Source organism: Schistocerca piceifrons, chromosome 1 (assembly GCF_021461385.2).
Source record: "Schistocerca piceifrons isolate TAMUIC-IGC-003096 chromosome 1, iqSchPice1.1, whole genome shotgun sequence".
NCBI classification, from domain to species: Eukaryota; Metazoa; Arthropoda; class Insecta; order Orthoptera; family Acrididae; genus Schistocerca; species Schistocerca piceifrons.
Window position 1 is genome coordinate 572,835,555 of NC_060138.1, and position 15,203 is coordinate 572,850,757.

General features: G+C 40.5%; 1 protein-coding gene across 1 annotated transcript in view; it reads right to left on the reverse strand.

Annotated features, from left to right (window-relative positions):
- Nucleotides 1–653: 653 nt before the first annotated feature.
- Nucleotides 654–15,203, reverse strand: part of LOC124801666 (high-affinity choline transporter 1) — a 262,510-nt gene continuing 247,960 nt past the window's right edge. The window contains exon 12 of the mRNA XM_047263090.1: nt 654–7,184. Coding sequence (XP_047119046.1) covers nt 7,089–7,184 — 96 coding nt within the window. The 3' untranslated portion in view covers nt 654–7,088. The remainder of the gene's footprint in view (nt 7,185–15,203) is intronic.

The following is a 15,203-nucleotide window of genomic DNA, read 5'->3' on the forward strand; positions in this document are numbered from 1 at the left end:
CGGCTATGTTTCCTTTAAAAAAGCTTACCCTTTACTTGTAATTTCTGCGAAGGTACCATTTTCATATTCAGCTGGGCCAAAAACGAAACAGCTGGAATTTTGCTTATTTTTTTCCCTCTGATAATAAAATATCATTTTATTACAGTCTTCTACCATCCTGCACGGAAGTGAGACAAGTACAAAGGAGGGAGACTGGTAACTGTTTAAGTGTTATTTATATATCTCCAAAGATTTTTCACAGTGTAATGTTCTGAAGACAACAGAAGCTTAGCTTCGTGTCTGTAGCAATCCAAACCGATGTTTTCTCAGTTGAAATTGTCTTGCGTAGGCTCCAATACGAGACGTAGTTCTGAAAACAGAATAGCGTACTGTTCACCAGCCAGCTCTCTGGACTGCTTCAGTCTCATGACTTTGAGCATTTGTAGTCCGAAGCACGAATAAGTTATTGGAAGTATGGCGCTAAATAATCGGTTGTTACCTTAGAGAAACGACAGCAAGTCATTACAGCCTGAGGTAGTGCTACGTGTTTTCTCTTTAAAAAATAGAAACAAAGTTTTTATCAGCTGAAATTTTCAAAATCGTTTCAGCTAAAGGTAAAGAGCTGTTCGTTTCTCCAAGTAACAACTGAGCGATAAATAGAAAAAAAGTTAGTGTAGCCATGACTGTTATTTTATGTATTTTGTACTTTTTATATATAAACACATCCATTTTTATGAGAAAAATAAAAAGATAAATATTTTGTACAATGCTGTGTTTTTTAACATTAATATAATACGACAGTATCCGAGAATACGTGGGCAGTTTTTTAATTCTTTTTGAGAAGACTATCACAAAAGTAAAAACAGGAAGAAGAGGAGAATTCTTATTTCACATTATCTGCTAATGTCATTATACCAACAACAGAATTCGGTGCTTGCACATGTTATGGCCATATCTGTACCTCCTACTTGCTACTGGACGCCTGGCAGCACGTATCCCGCAACGTGAAGTAGGATGCCACGACCTACGAACGCCACCTCAGCCCTATCGGCCGTTTGCGGATAACCTGCTGCCCTGTGCAATTGTTCGTGTGCGGCGGTTGTGCTAGCTACTGCACACCTATGTCGCTTGCTTTAGTCCCGGACTCAATTCTGCAGTTATGAGGCAGGCTTCTACCGCGACTGCTACTCGCAATATGGCTACTGCTGTCTCCTCTCACAGTTCCCTTATGCTGTATTTCTTGTTACAGAGCTACGAATATATCCATAAGGTTTCATTCTGGTGTACTACAAAGTCCTACGACAGTGGACACTGCAAAACCACTGTTTACAAACATCAAGCTCTTATATCTATCACGCATCCGTTCCTTTGCATTATAACGTTTTCTCAAATTTTGCCGTTTAATTTGTTCTGCGTTCATCCTATCTTCCATTGTGTTCTAAAAATAACAAAATAATAAGACGTTTCTCTCTCTACATTACTTTCGCTCTAGCAAATAACGGGAAATGACAAGCAGTGATCAGTCAGTTACAGGGGCAAAATGATGTTATGACGTTCTCCTTGCACGTACTGTTGTTTTGATTACTAAGGTGTCTATGAGGGCAGTAACATCACCCAGAGTGTAAGGTAAAACATGTGCTTAGGGGCAGCCATTTAATCACAAGGAGATTATCGCGTGGCTGTAACCTACACGGGCGTTCAATCTGCAGCTTTCAAAGTACATTAGATGCACGAAGTTGTCGCTATTGCTATCTCCAAGCTATTCCCGGGAAATTACGTTTCTTGTTACGACTGCCAGCACCTGTGTATCAGGCCAAATTCTTGTGCGTACCGTAAGACGTTGCTCTTCGGTAACAGACAAACACACTCGTGCACTCTAACAAAACCAACACTCTGTCTAAATAGTCATGTTCTCCTAAGCTCTAACAACTCATAAATCTTCAGCAACAAACCGCCTGCAGTAGAAATAACATGTAACAGTAAATAGAGAACTCTTTACAGAAACTCCATCTCGCGCAGCCAGATTCGTCTTTAGGCAAACTATCTGCAACAAAACATCTGGCATACGCATTATCTCTTATAAACCTCTCAACCTGAACACTGATATATTCCTGAACATTATTTTACTTTATAACAGAACCACAGTCAAGTGAAAATCTACACACTTTAATTGCTCGGAGAGTAACAACATTGACAAAACACATCGAGAGATCGTAAAACGTCAGGGCTTTTTTAAATAACCTGTGATATTTGATAATATTGCTGTATGAATCGATTGTCGCTGTCGCGGGCTGCACCATCATTTTTGGACCCGGAAATGCTGCACCCTAATGTCCCGTAATAGATAGTCTCTTTCTAAAACTGCATTTCACTGAGTAATGGTTCTAATAAGTGTCTGGGCCTTTAATCAAAGTTAATGAGGTGTATTTTATTCTCTGTCATTAATTTTCGATTCAGAACCTTTCGTAGTACTTGAAAAATGGCAATCTGATACAGTGAAATCCTTCAAGGCAGCCCACGAAGCACAGTTAATACGTGTACAAATATTTTTTTTCCCTTAAGGAGCACTTTAACTAACAAGACAACATTATTATATCAGGCAATAGATACAGTTGACACACCATATTAAATTTCTTTTTTTTTTTTTTAACAACTACTCCACATACAATAATTCTAGAATACACAGAAGCTCGTAAAGACATCCATATTCACAACAGCAAATGAAATATAAACGTTCGTATTATTAATTATAGCCTTTAACAACACTCAGCCTAGTATTCAGAATAGACATCCAATGTTTACAACAAAAATAAAACATCCACATTAACAAGTGGAGTGCCGGCCGCAGCAGACACGCGTGGACTCCGGGGCGCTACAGTCGGGCACAGCATTTCTCAGCTGTCGGCTGCACGCTGCACAGCCGACCGCTCTGCTCTCGGGAATGTCGTGTCAAGAACTCAATAACTGCTGTTTATCGGTCAAGAAAATGACAGAAAAGTTTTGTACAGGTTGGGAGTTGTGGCAAGAAACAACAGACGAAGTTAATTAGGAAATGCGTTTTGGAGGTTGTCAAGCCTTTGAATAATTCTCGACGAAACCGTTTACAAAACCTGGACGATATAACACCGTCCTTACTGCACCTTTCAGTTCGGCGACAGTTGTGCAACATCAGCTAATAGTAAGGGCCCAGATTTTTTTTGTACGTATTTATTAGTTTCTTCATTTTCTAGTTCTTCTTCTTGTGTCTTAGCAATTACTGTTAACTTTCACTGCTTTAACATTTTCACTTTATGCGTACGAGAGTGACAAGGGCATGCAGCTGAATATCTCACCAGGTACAGAATACATTCTTATCGCTTTATTTCGTCCATCTTATACCTGAAAGCTACTTAAATTGCAATAGAGCTTTTCAGTTGAGAAACAGCACGTTTCTAAAATATGATAACGAAAATAGCAAAAACTTTATGTTTGACTGGTTTGATGCTGTCCTCAAACTCCACCTATATAATACTAATCTTTTAATATTTAAGCACCGACTATAACATCTTCAATAATCTCTTTGACATATTCCATTCTTTGCTTGTCACCATTACTCTGCTTGCAGTATTATAGTGTCTATTTATGGAGATCGTAGCAAGCTTTCCATTAACCTATAACTCCTGACAAGATTTCTTATGCGTTTCTTTAGTCTGTTATCCATTCAAGCACGTCTTCATTTCAAGTATTACCTGAGCGTTGAACTATCATGTTCAAAATAATAACTCTATGAATATTGTCAGACCCGTACGTGAAAGCATACTTAGCAACGAATGAACTTACAACATCTGACTAACATCACTATGAATTATTATAATTTGAATATTCGACATAAGAGGTGTATTTCTGACAAAAAGTTGCTTGATCTTGATGATCGATCGATATTTAGCCATTCGTTACAGGTAAAAGGATTCTTAACATACTCTATGTGGCAGTAGGAGTAGAAGAATTCATATTGCCAAAATGATGTGAACCACTCTCAGAAAGAAAAGAAATTCATTCTTAGCTATAAGCACAAACATGTTTTACAGCTATTACCAGTTTCACCTTTATGTCATCAGCAAAAACGGCAGGGGACAGCTTTTCAAGCAGACTTCCACAGCTGAACGTACGTGAGTTGTATGACTCCATACGGATCCAAAGCTACAGTAGGGCCGCCTTTGTGCCGATAACCGTGGAAATTGGTAAGAGCTCTAATTTTTTGATGAGACGGCAATTAAAAATAAAATTTATTCTTAATGCGTGGCAGTCACTGAAGCACTTGCAGTTTAAGTAGTCAGAGAGATTGTAGTTTAATACTCTGAGACCCGGCACTCTCTCATGGCAATCTTTATATTTTCCTGAAAGGTAGCCTCCATTAATTCTGACAACAGCACTTTAACGAACTTTTCCTGTACGTGTTAAATATGGTACGAAGAAATTTCACGTCTGACTGTTAGCAAGACTGGAACGAGAGAGAATCACTGGACCACATGGAGGAGACATTATTTGATTCGCGATATCGCCGGGAGACCGTAAAACAGCAGTCGATGCCTAAGTAGTTATTCTTTCTTTCAGCGAAGCAATTACGCCATGCACCGCTTTCAGTAGTTGGAGCCCGAGAGCAGGTGAGTCTGTACGAGTGACACAAGGAAGTGCCACGACGTGGTAGCTGGCTGCACTAAGTGGAGACTGAGTCAACGACACTGCGCTGCCCCGTAGTTAGCTGTCTGCTGCAGCGCAAAGCACACAGAGTCCCTGCCACTATGTGCAGCTCACTACTACAATTATATATATATATATATAATTCCTTTGTAATATCACACACAAAATATACGTTGTACACGGCTACACCGCGTTGTTACTGTAACAACACTAATACTGATGCTCCAGTATGAGGGTGGGTCGTATTGGTCGTTGCAAAATCATACTGATGGCGCTTACACGACAAACTACGCATCACAGCGCTGTACACGCTACGCGCTTCTTTTGTCTAATGGTGATGGTGTCTGCAGATAAACTCTGAAAAACTACTCTCAGCACCAGTAGATTTCCTAGGAGTTGTGAATAGCCGCGGGGCACTATGCTTCTGGCGTTGTGGTGCCTCCAATAAATATGGGACACGGGATACAACGAGTGATTCTCGTGGCTGTCAGATATCGGGAATAATTGGTACGAGAGTAAATGTAACATGCTAGCAGCCAGGTAAAGCCTGTTGTCGGGTACTGCACACATTACACGTCATTTATGTCAGAGAGTCCTAACCTTTCTCCAGAAACACGTCCAATTAGTCCTTGTGCTGTAAACAAGAAAGGGTGAAGCAGACTTAACGCCGTTCATTACATTCTTAACGGAATAGGGTGGGGTGAAGCAGAGGATTACTGGAAGAGGGCACAGAAGAGCACTCGGCGGCGTCCATCAAAGTGCGGAGGCAGAGAACGGGCTGCGACAACCATTGCTGCGGCGTGTCTGGAGGAGAGAGCTTTTGTGCTTCAGATCTGCAGAAACTTACCCGCATCCTGACACTTCCGAATTGAAAATGCTGGCTCGATTTCTGTAAACATTTAACGTTCTATATTGCTCTTGTTAAGTGTCTAAAAGAAGTGTGGCAGCACAGGGCACAGTGTTTCAGGAGGCATAGCCGATTGGGTATACTGAAAGTGGACACTTAACCCTGCAACTTAAATTTTATAAGTCTGCCGACTACTGAAATTATTCTGCGCTTAGTTCCATGGTGTGAATAAATAGTTCATAGATTCATATCGTTTTCTCATTTTCTAATAAAATTCAGTTCTTCTTATTTTTCGTAAAACTAACGTATCCAACAAAACTGGTCAGTGACGCCTCAGTTCTTCAAGGCTACAAAAGGAACACAGTTACTTTAAGTTCCTTTGGAGAAGCGCCAAGTGTCCTTTTCCGTTATAGCTTTCTGATTAACGAAACACGCTTTCTCCTCTATCATGCATCCATCGTAACTCCCACATAAATATCGGAGAGAAGCTTTTCAACCTAGATAGCCCTATTTCTGGAATTGAATCAAATACTGCTGACAATGTATAACTTCGGGAAAATTTAGAAAACAAAGTATTTCAGAAATAATATTTGATCGATCTGCAGTGCTTCTCAAAGCAGAACTTTTTCAGTGCTGAGTGACACTGTGTTTGCTGTTTGAACTACCACACATCTCTGGGTTTTGGTACTAAATAGAATTGTAGTACTGAACACGAAAAATATTCATACGGGCAAAGCTGAAAGGAAGTGTCATTGATAATAGATTCCTTTATACGCAAGAGGAAGATCACAGTCTCATGAATAAAGAGCAAGGACAGGAAAAGTTGTGCCTTTGAACGAGTAGATTAGATTTAATAATAGGTTGGTAGGTCCAGGGAATTCAGTAAAAGGGGCCTAGCGCAGTGCAGGAACATCCAAAAAGTTACCTGCAATGAGAAATCATTTGGAAGATACATCGTGTTCATAGGCTACTTGTAAACAATAGAAAAAAGTTGCAAATGTAATTCCCACTTAATACTTACAATGATGTGAGATTACTGTCGCAAGACAAAACTGACGAACTGGGGACATGGGCTGCTAGTGAAGAGAGAAGTGGAACATTTAAAAGCGGTGCTTGTTGCTGAGCATATGTGCCTATCAAGCGAATAATATTGTAATGAGACGTTTGTTTCGTTCGGCAAAAAGCTGTGCTGCCAAAGAGGCAGACAGCTACCACGGAAGCTTCCAAAGCTACTGTTACTCTTCACTTTATGTCAGATGGTATTCTTATATGGAGTGGATCCAGACATGAGTCACTGTCTTGTTTCAGCGGTAAGTAGAGACAGTTCAGCGATCGGGTACGTTTCTGCAGCAAATGTTATAGTTTGTAGTTGATTATAGAACGCTGTTTTGCTCGGTGTAGCGATATGAGATCTTCGAAAGGATGACGCTGGCGTTGACGTGAGTAGTCCCGTATAGCAGGGAGTGACAGGAAGGGCAGTGTTGTGCCTCCAGCTGAGCCACCAGCGCGCCGCGCAGCGTCGGCCGCCTCCGCCGCCTCCAGAGCTCCGCCCCAAGAGCGCCACCCGCGGAGTTCCGCCCACTTACAGCGTGGTCTGCCGCTGTTTGGTTGTGTCGGGCGCCCCAGCGCCCACGCCGCCTCCGCCCCCGCTGCCGACGGCTGCCCGCAGTCGCTCCACCTGCCAACATACCAATTCCGTCAGGCGCTCTCGGCCTGCTAAGCTCCAGTGAAAAGAAAGGAAACGTTGTTTACAATGAAGTAGAATTAATCGTCAGGTACAAATATCAGGAAGCTCATTTGTTGTTTTCATGCAATGGTATAGCCTGCTGGCCATTACAGTTGTAACGCAGGAAAAGACACCAAATAACAAAAATTTACATATTGTGTGTATTGAGTACGGTAGGAGCAATAGGTGATTAAACCTGTAGGTGGTTTGGGGGAGCGCAGGATGCGAAATGTAGTAGACAGATCTGCGACGTTGGGCTGCGACAATTGCGCTATCCTGGATACGCACCAAACAGAATTAAAGTTTGATGCCAAATACATCACTGCATGCTTCTTCAGCTCTTATGCGAGAGGTCATCAACATTTGTGGCTGGGGAGTGGTAGCATACCACTCTTTCGGCAACGGAAAATGTTGGTTAATACAGACGCCAAGAAAAAAGTCTTAATATTAGTGATGTGCTGCTTAACACTGTCACATGGATTAAATATCTAGGCGAAAATTTGAAAAGCTATATGAAAAGGAACGAGCACATGAGGTCGGTAGTGAGGGAAGGCAAATTGGTGTCTTCGATTAATTGGGAGAATTTTAGGAAAATAAAGCTCATCTTTAAAGGATACCATGTGTACAACACTAGCGCGATCCATTCTTGAGTGCTGCTCGAGTGAATACTCAGCAGCTAGCATTAGAGAGAGACATATAACGTGCTGCCAGATTTGTAACCCGTTGGTTCATCAACAGGCGACTATTACGGAGATGATTCGTGAACTCAAGTGAGAATCCATTAATGGGAGACGTCGTTCATTTCGCGAAATACTATTGAGGAACATAGTTTACACGTGTTGTTCAGGCGATCTAATGTTGCAGTTTATAATGTGTAAGGCAAAATCCGATGTGAAACAGTTTATTTCATGACCAGTTTCGAAAGTAACTAGGTGTCATCCTCAGATTCTCAGATATACAATATACGGATAGAATATCATTAATGTAGTGATCTGCTTGATCACACAGTAATTATACACATGGTACAAAATTATCTGAATAATAAACATTACATATCTTCCAGAAATACAATTACACATCAGTCTCGTCGACATACTGAGGAAGCGCTCCAATTATAATAATGCAGTTCCACATTGGTTTGTCAAATATGTAAAACTTGCTAAATGAAATATTCATAGCACCAATAAGGAATATAGGAGCAAAGACAGGTATATCAGTAAAGTTTATGCGCCGACTACAACCGAGGAAGATTGCTTTAGATCCCATGCTAAGAACCCATGGCGATCAAGCTTGAAACCACTTAACATGGGCTCTAAAACGCATCGGTTCAGTCTGATGTCGTCGATGCATAATCTTACTGATGGTGAAGCTGTAACCCAGCGTAGAGCCTGCGCCTACCGTCATGTATTTTTTATTTTCAAACATTAAAAAACATAAGATGTTTTCCCTGTTCCTCGGTAAGAGGAAGGACTCGCTCCCTGCTAATGAACGAAGGTAGACGCACGTTATTTTAGAGCGTAATCAGTGGTAGCCATTTTGGGTTGAGAGAATAAGTAAAAAAGTCTGTGTTTTTGATTTGTGTAGAAAAAATCATACATTGGTATTTCATTAGTGAAAAATTGAGTTATTATTCCAAACAGTATTGTAATATAGAAGAATTCAAGAAACCCACCTGTGTGCATCGGAGCTAACACGAAGATCCGGATACAAAAGGGATGATGAACACGGTCAAGATTTTGTTGATGGATACGACGATCGGACATAGTATTATTAATTGGTAAGCATAAATCTACAGCACGAGAAAGACTATTTCGTCCATGCAGAACTAATATGAACGAATATGAACCCATTTACAGGCATAGCCCAACTTCTTGTGCTTGTCCGAGCGCCGAAACATTAATCTCATTATTTCCATATATCCAAACATTTATTATATATATTTTTATTATATTGTAAACAGGAGTAGTAGTGGTAGGAGGTACGCTCCGCCATGCATCGTATCGTTGCTTGCGGAAAACGTTTGTCGATGTGGATGTAGATGAATCCCTAACTACCTACTTTCAGTGGTTAAGAGATCTTTAGAAGCTGGTAGCCTTGACAACAGTCGAATGCTCCTTGCATCAACATGGGTCAGGACAGAACGGGAAACATGTGCTCTCGTCTTTTTGCAAGACAATCTTACGGACCTCGAAGCTAGGCTGCTCCCAAAAACGTTAACCCACAGATGACTGTGCTTTGTACGCAGTGCCACACCGTACTATTAGGCAAGCTGCTGGGCTCGAATGAAATTGGTGAATGCAACCCGGCAACGTTCGTCTTCCTCGGAGCATCCACACATGGATATTTCCATCCGACTCGTCGCAAGGCGTGTGTGGGACCTTAGAGCACACCCGGAGTTCAACTTCCCAGCAAGAAAAACGCAGACTTTCCTATCAGGCACACATCTACAGTACATTCAATAAAGTAACCGTGAAATAGTGGCAGAAAATGAAGCAATATCGGATAACTATACAGGGCAGTCATGTCACACAACTACAATTAAAAAGTACACATGAAGTAACCTCGGTCATTCAAGACGAAGATTTTCTCACAGGGAGAAATGGTAGCGTATTTAAGACACAGAACTCTTATCCATGTGTATGGTACAAATATCCGCCTCACTGTACAGTTTTTTCCCTGACGTTCCTGTAAAACACAAGATGCTAATGTAGAGGCAGTTCCATTGAAAAGCATGTAGCTATTTACCCAAGTTTCTGTTTGTCTGCGGGAGACAGTCAGTTAGTCAGATTAAGAGGGGGAGCATGCTTGGGGTAGCCTGCTTCGTGCTCGCTGAGGGCAAAAATTGCCATGCCAAGAGAACAACTGAGTATGACGCTTTTGCCGTTTTTGTATGTACATCAAAGGATGGGAAACAGTGACGGTGACCGACCAGTGTGGAATGTTGGCTGCTTGCGCTCCAAAATTTTGGTCTACCCAATTGAATGAGTCGCCTCCGCCGTTGTGCTTCGTGCGAAGAGGCTGACCAATCGATGAGACACTCCCCCAAGCTCGTATTTGTTAATATACGTTTTGTATGCAAAGAGTGGGAAGTTTCAGCTGTGTTTCCCTAGTATTTTCGGTTTTTTTCATAAAATAAGCGGTATTCTCTTTCGTCACATTCGCAACAACGTTGAGTGGTCCTCTCCATGGCAAGCTATTTTTACAGTGAAGGGTTGGAAGTTTTGAATTAAGATTCTGGGCTATTCGTCTCCCGGCGGCCGACGTGCCGATCGGTGCACACTAGCTAATGTTTGGAGAAATGTGAGTGTCGCACTTGTGATAGCTCGCTCCACGTAACTTATGTCGCTTGACTGGTTATAATTTGTGACATCCTTTTGTCTCCTTCACTTTGAATTTACGGACTGGCCAGATGAGGAAATCTTATTTTGTTTCCTCCACATAGTCTTCCAAATAATCTTGTTATTCCCCCGCAGTGTTAGCGTTATTATAAAATTTCATTTGAGCTTTATACCTGTTACTCGCAGTCTTGACTTAGATATCAAGATCGCTTACTGTTCTAGAAATTTCCATGATTAGCTAAACCACAAATAATAAATATAATGTATTTCTAAGCTGTTGCTCTCACTGTGGCGGTGTTTTTGTTGTGTACAGGTGTCAGATTCAACGACCATTACTTTAGGGATTCAGAGAAGGAAATGAGTGTTTCCGTCGGTCGCCCTTTATGTCTACAGTTTTGTTTATTGACCAGAGAAAGTGATTTCGATTTCCCCTTGATCTAAAACTAGGTTTTCTGTTGTTCCGTAATGCTACGACTAACGAACTTTAAGACAGAGGTCACAACTTTCATTCGTTTCTTACGAACAGAAATATCACTGTTGTGGGTTCTGTATTGTTATTGACTACGTTAGTGACACGTAAATCGTGAGACAGATCTTTTTAATAAAAGTACCCTGAAAATCTTAAAGTTTTCCGGGTGTTATTCCTCGTCCTGAATAAAACACGAGTCGAAATCATAAGAGCAACACAGAGAACAGAAAGGCGGTGTTTTGCCAAAGTAGAAGAACACTGGATTATGAGCAGAAATGTCTTTGAACCGAGTGACCGACGCCGATCGTATTGGCGAGATGTTAATAAGAAATGCACGAATTAATATTATGCTGCATTTCTCAAGCAGATAAATAAGCTGACTATGTAACACAGTGAACGTGATGTAACTAATGTCTGTTGTTAACTGATGTTTAGGCAGTGTACGTTCCACCTGTTGTATACCAGGTTGCTTACGAAGTCCATTTTGGTTGGTTGGTTGTTTTTGGGAAGGAGACCAGACAGCGAGGTCAGCGGTCTCATCGGATTAGGGAAGGACGGTGAAGGAAGTCGGCCGTGCCCTTTGAAAGGAACCATCCCGGCATTTGCCTGGGGCGATTTAGGGAAATCACGGAAAACCTAAATCAGGATGGCCGGACACGGGATTGAACCGTCGTCCTCCCGAATGCGAGTCCAGTGTCTAACCACTGCGCCACCTCGCTCGGTTAGTCCATTTTGCTCCAGCTTAATTGTCAACAAATTAAACCCACTCATCAACCACAGACAACATAACACCGCAAGTGGAACTCTCATCCTATGAAGCCAACGTGTCGTTATACTACACCATGATAAACTCTGCATAACACGTGCTAAAACACTTTGAAATTTGCCAATAATAACATTCACGCAAGGCAAAAATTACACTGATTGGTCTCCGAAAATTAATCTTTTCTTAACAGATAACTATCCCACGCAAGCAACTACAACAATAGAATATTAAGAAAGAAGAAAATTTGAAGAAACTTACTGCTTTTTATGAACGGAGGAGATGTTATTACAGCCAAACCACACCTTAAAATGGGACGGTATACGAGAAACAATGGCGTGCATTCTTTTCTCGCATAGAAAAAACACAGTCCGGCATAGCCAGATATTATCTTTTCTGCTTCTAGTAAGCTATTTACGGTTTCTCTGTCGTACAGGTAATACCTGTCCTGATATTCCATTGGTTGTATTCTCTTACTGTCGTATCGACTGACATTTTTATACGAAAACAACTGCAATTAGTTTCTGGCTGACTGCATCGGTGAAAGCGAAGGTAGCTTTTTGGATAGGATTTGGTTGTAAGTCCATGAAAGTACATGTAAACCACTAGATCCTTGTGGAGATGGCGATTTCTTTGGAGACCAGCCAGAATTTTCGACGCCGTTGTTCCTCGGGACTTCTGAGAATGTTGTTCAATTTTTCAAGGTTTTTGCGCTTCATATAAACGGAATATTAGGCTGTTTTTTTCTGATGGCTTAAAAAATTATTTGACAAGTTCCGTACTGCCGAAATTAGAAGTTTTTATTCACGTGAATCGTAAAGTACGGAACAGTTCCTTAGGAAGAGCCGCTAGGAAACATCATAGATTTGTGTGAAAGAAAGACTTTAATAAACCAGCTGTGAAACGATGTAAACTACTGAAAATACGTACGAAAATGTGGCAAATTAGTGATGAAGACGAGAACATTAAAAATGCACCTCCACCTAGGAAAATTGTTCGGAAGGAACAGCACAAGAAAATCTATGCGTTGCAATTGTAGAAAGAGAAGTAGAAACTTGACCATAACCATTTGTAATTGTAAAAAATTTTGTGGTATGCTGAGACTGTTGGGAAAATACCCTATAAGTCAGTAATTTGAAGTACTTGAATAAACCTGTCAAGAAGACGTTGAGCGTCCGAAAAAGCTTCAGCGGTGAAAACCAGTTCTAATGTAATGTCAGTCTACTGTATCCCGCAACAGTTAACGTTCGAGAGGTGATTATTCAGCGCCGCATGGAACGGAATGAAGAATGAGTTAGATGAGCTCATGGACAGCTGTAGAATACTTCTGTTAATACAGAAGCGATAAACTTGTAAACACGCAAATTTTTAAACTTTTTCACCACTCTGAGCACATCTAGGGTAACTCACTGAGTAAGTGGTTTCATCACGTGGAGATAGTTTACTGAATTTCACTTTACATCCTAAGCGCTTCCTCATGTTTTTCCACAACTCAGCGATATCTCTGGGTTATTAATCGCTATACTGTCAGTATCTCGTACAATAGGCAGTGTTGGTGTTGCTCTTGACTTCTACCTGAATCTTGTAAAAACGTAACTCGTGCTCGGAAGACTTTTCTGCTGATCTGTGCCAGCATTACACACTGAGAACTCTAACATTCTTCCATCAAGCTATTTGCCCCCTTTCAGTGCAATGCACTTTGCAGCACGCTGTTGATGTGTTTAATATTTTACATGTACGGAGTATCTCATCTAACTGGAATCTGCAAGCACTATGCTAATTTTGATGCAACAAGATAATAATTCAGCCCAAGATTGATTGATTACAAAAGCCCTATCTTCTTGTGCTACCAAAAATCACTTAAATGGTTTTTTTTTAATACAATGATCTGTAGCATTTATAATGGTACTGCGTTTTTTGAGCCAGAATAGCTGATCCGTATGAGAGAGATTTAGTGATATAACTGTTTCATATATCTGAAAAGAATTATGGAGTAAAAATACATTGAATACGGAAATGGTTTTACTGTTGTTACGGCCGTTGAATGGTGCGTCACTTTTTACGGTAGTTCGGGTCGAAAAGGCGAGTCATACGTGATGTTTACGCCGTTCTCGGCCGAGACTATTAACTGGAATGTACTTCCAGATGACGTATTGTTCCAACAGCTGCACCAACATTGTAAAAGTCTCCATATTCAGAGTATTTTTACTCCATAATTTCATGTCACGTATACAAAAGAAGTATATCACGTAACTTGTCTCATATAGATCTATTACTCTGGCGCAAATGTACAGTAGTCCTTTTTTTTTAGTGACCACGGTATTTTTTTACAGTTTGATATTCAGTTTATTTTCGGTAGCACAAGCAGATACAACTTTTGGGATCGAACAGTCTATGACTGGACCGCTTTCTTGTTACAGAAAAATTAATACAGTTCTTACAGACGCTAACGTTGGATGAAATGCTCTATGCATACGCAAACAAGCATGTAAATCTCTCTAATTTGTTATTTTTTCTCGTTGGTTCGTGTACATGTAAAATAGGTGATTTTCGTGCAGCTCTGGTCCGTAATAAAACATACTCCAAGAGCGAAATGCTTGATCAGGATTGCACTACTTCCCTAGCAGGATTGATTAAACGCAGTTGCCAACTATTTTTTACATTGTTTATCCAATCTGTAGCTGAAAATTGAGTTTTCACCGATAGCTGACTTTCCTCGTGAGAGACTTTTCTAATAATATTTTACTCTCATTATACTTCCAGGTGTAATAATTTAATAACAATGTTTTAGGCTTAAATTAACATTCTTTGAGAAAGCAAATGGTTGCTATAAAGACAAATATGGCCATTATAATTTTGAAGCAATATTACAGTAACAATCATTTTCTCCTGTGCCGATCATTCCTGAAATAATGTCCTGTTTTCTGAGAGTAAAAAATTTTTCATTGTCAAGCTGAATATTTTACAGTTTCGTTGTTTCGACTTCCACTGAAATTTTCTTATGTAGCATATTCTTATTTCTTGTTCCTACTTCGGAGGAAGCAAAATGATCCTTTCTTATTCTGATTTACATCTTTGCCTCTGCATCATCCTTGACAATCTGTTTCACGCACTTTAATCATAAGTATGGTACTACACTTTTTCCATCTACTGTTCGTTTCGAAGTTATAGATTTCCTTACACACATTCCACAAGACTGTCTCTTCATCTAGTGCAGATTTCCCTTAGACTTTCTCTCCTTATCTGTTCCTTGTACCTCTTCATTTCGTACTTTTTCTGACTGTATTCTTCGGTAGCAGAACATTTCGAATCACTGGCCTTTCTAACGTGCAAAATCGTATTTCAGATTGCATAACCAGTTCATAATCCTATTAAACATGTGGAAATGTGTTGGCATTTCA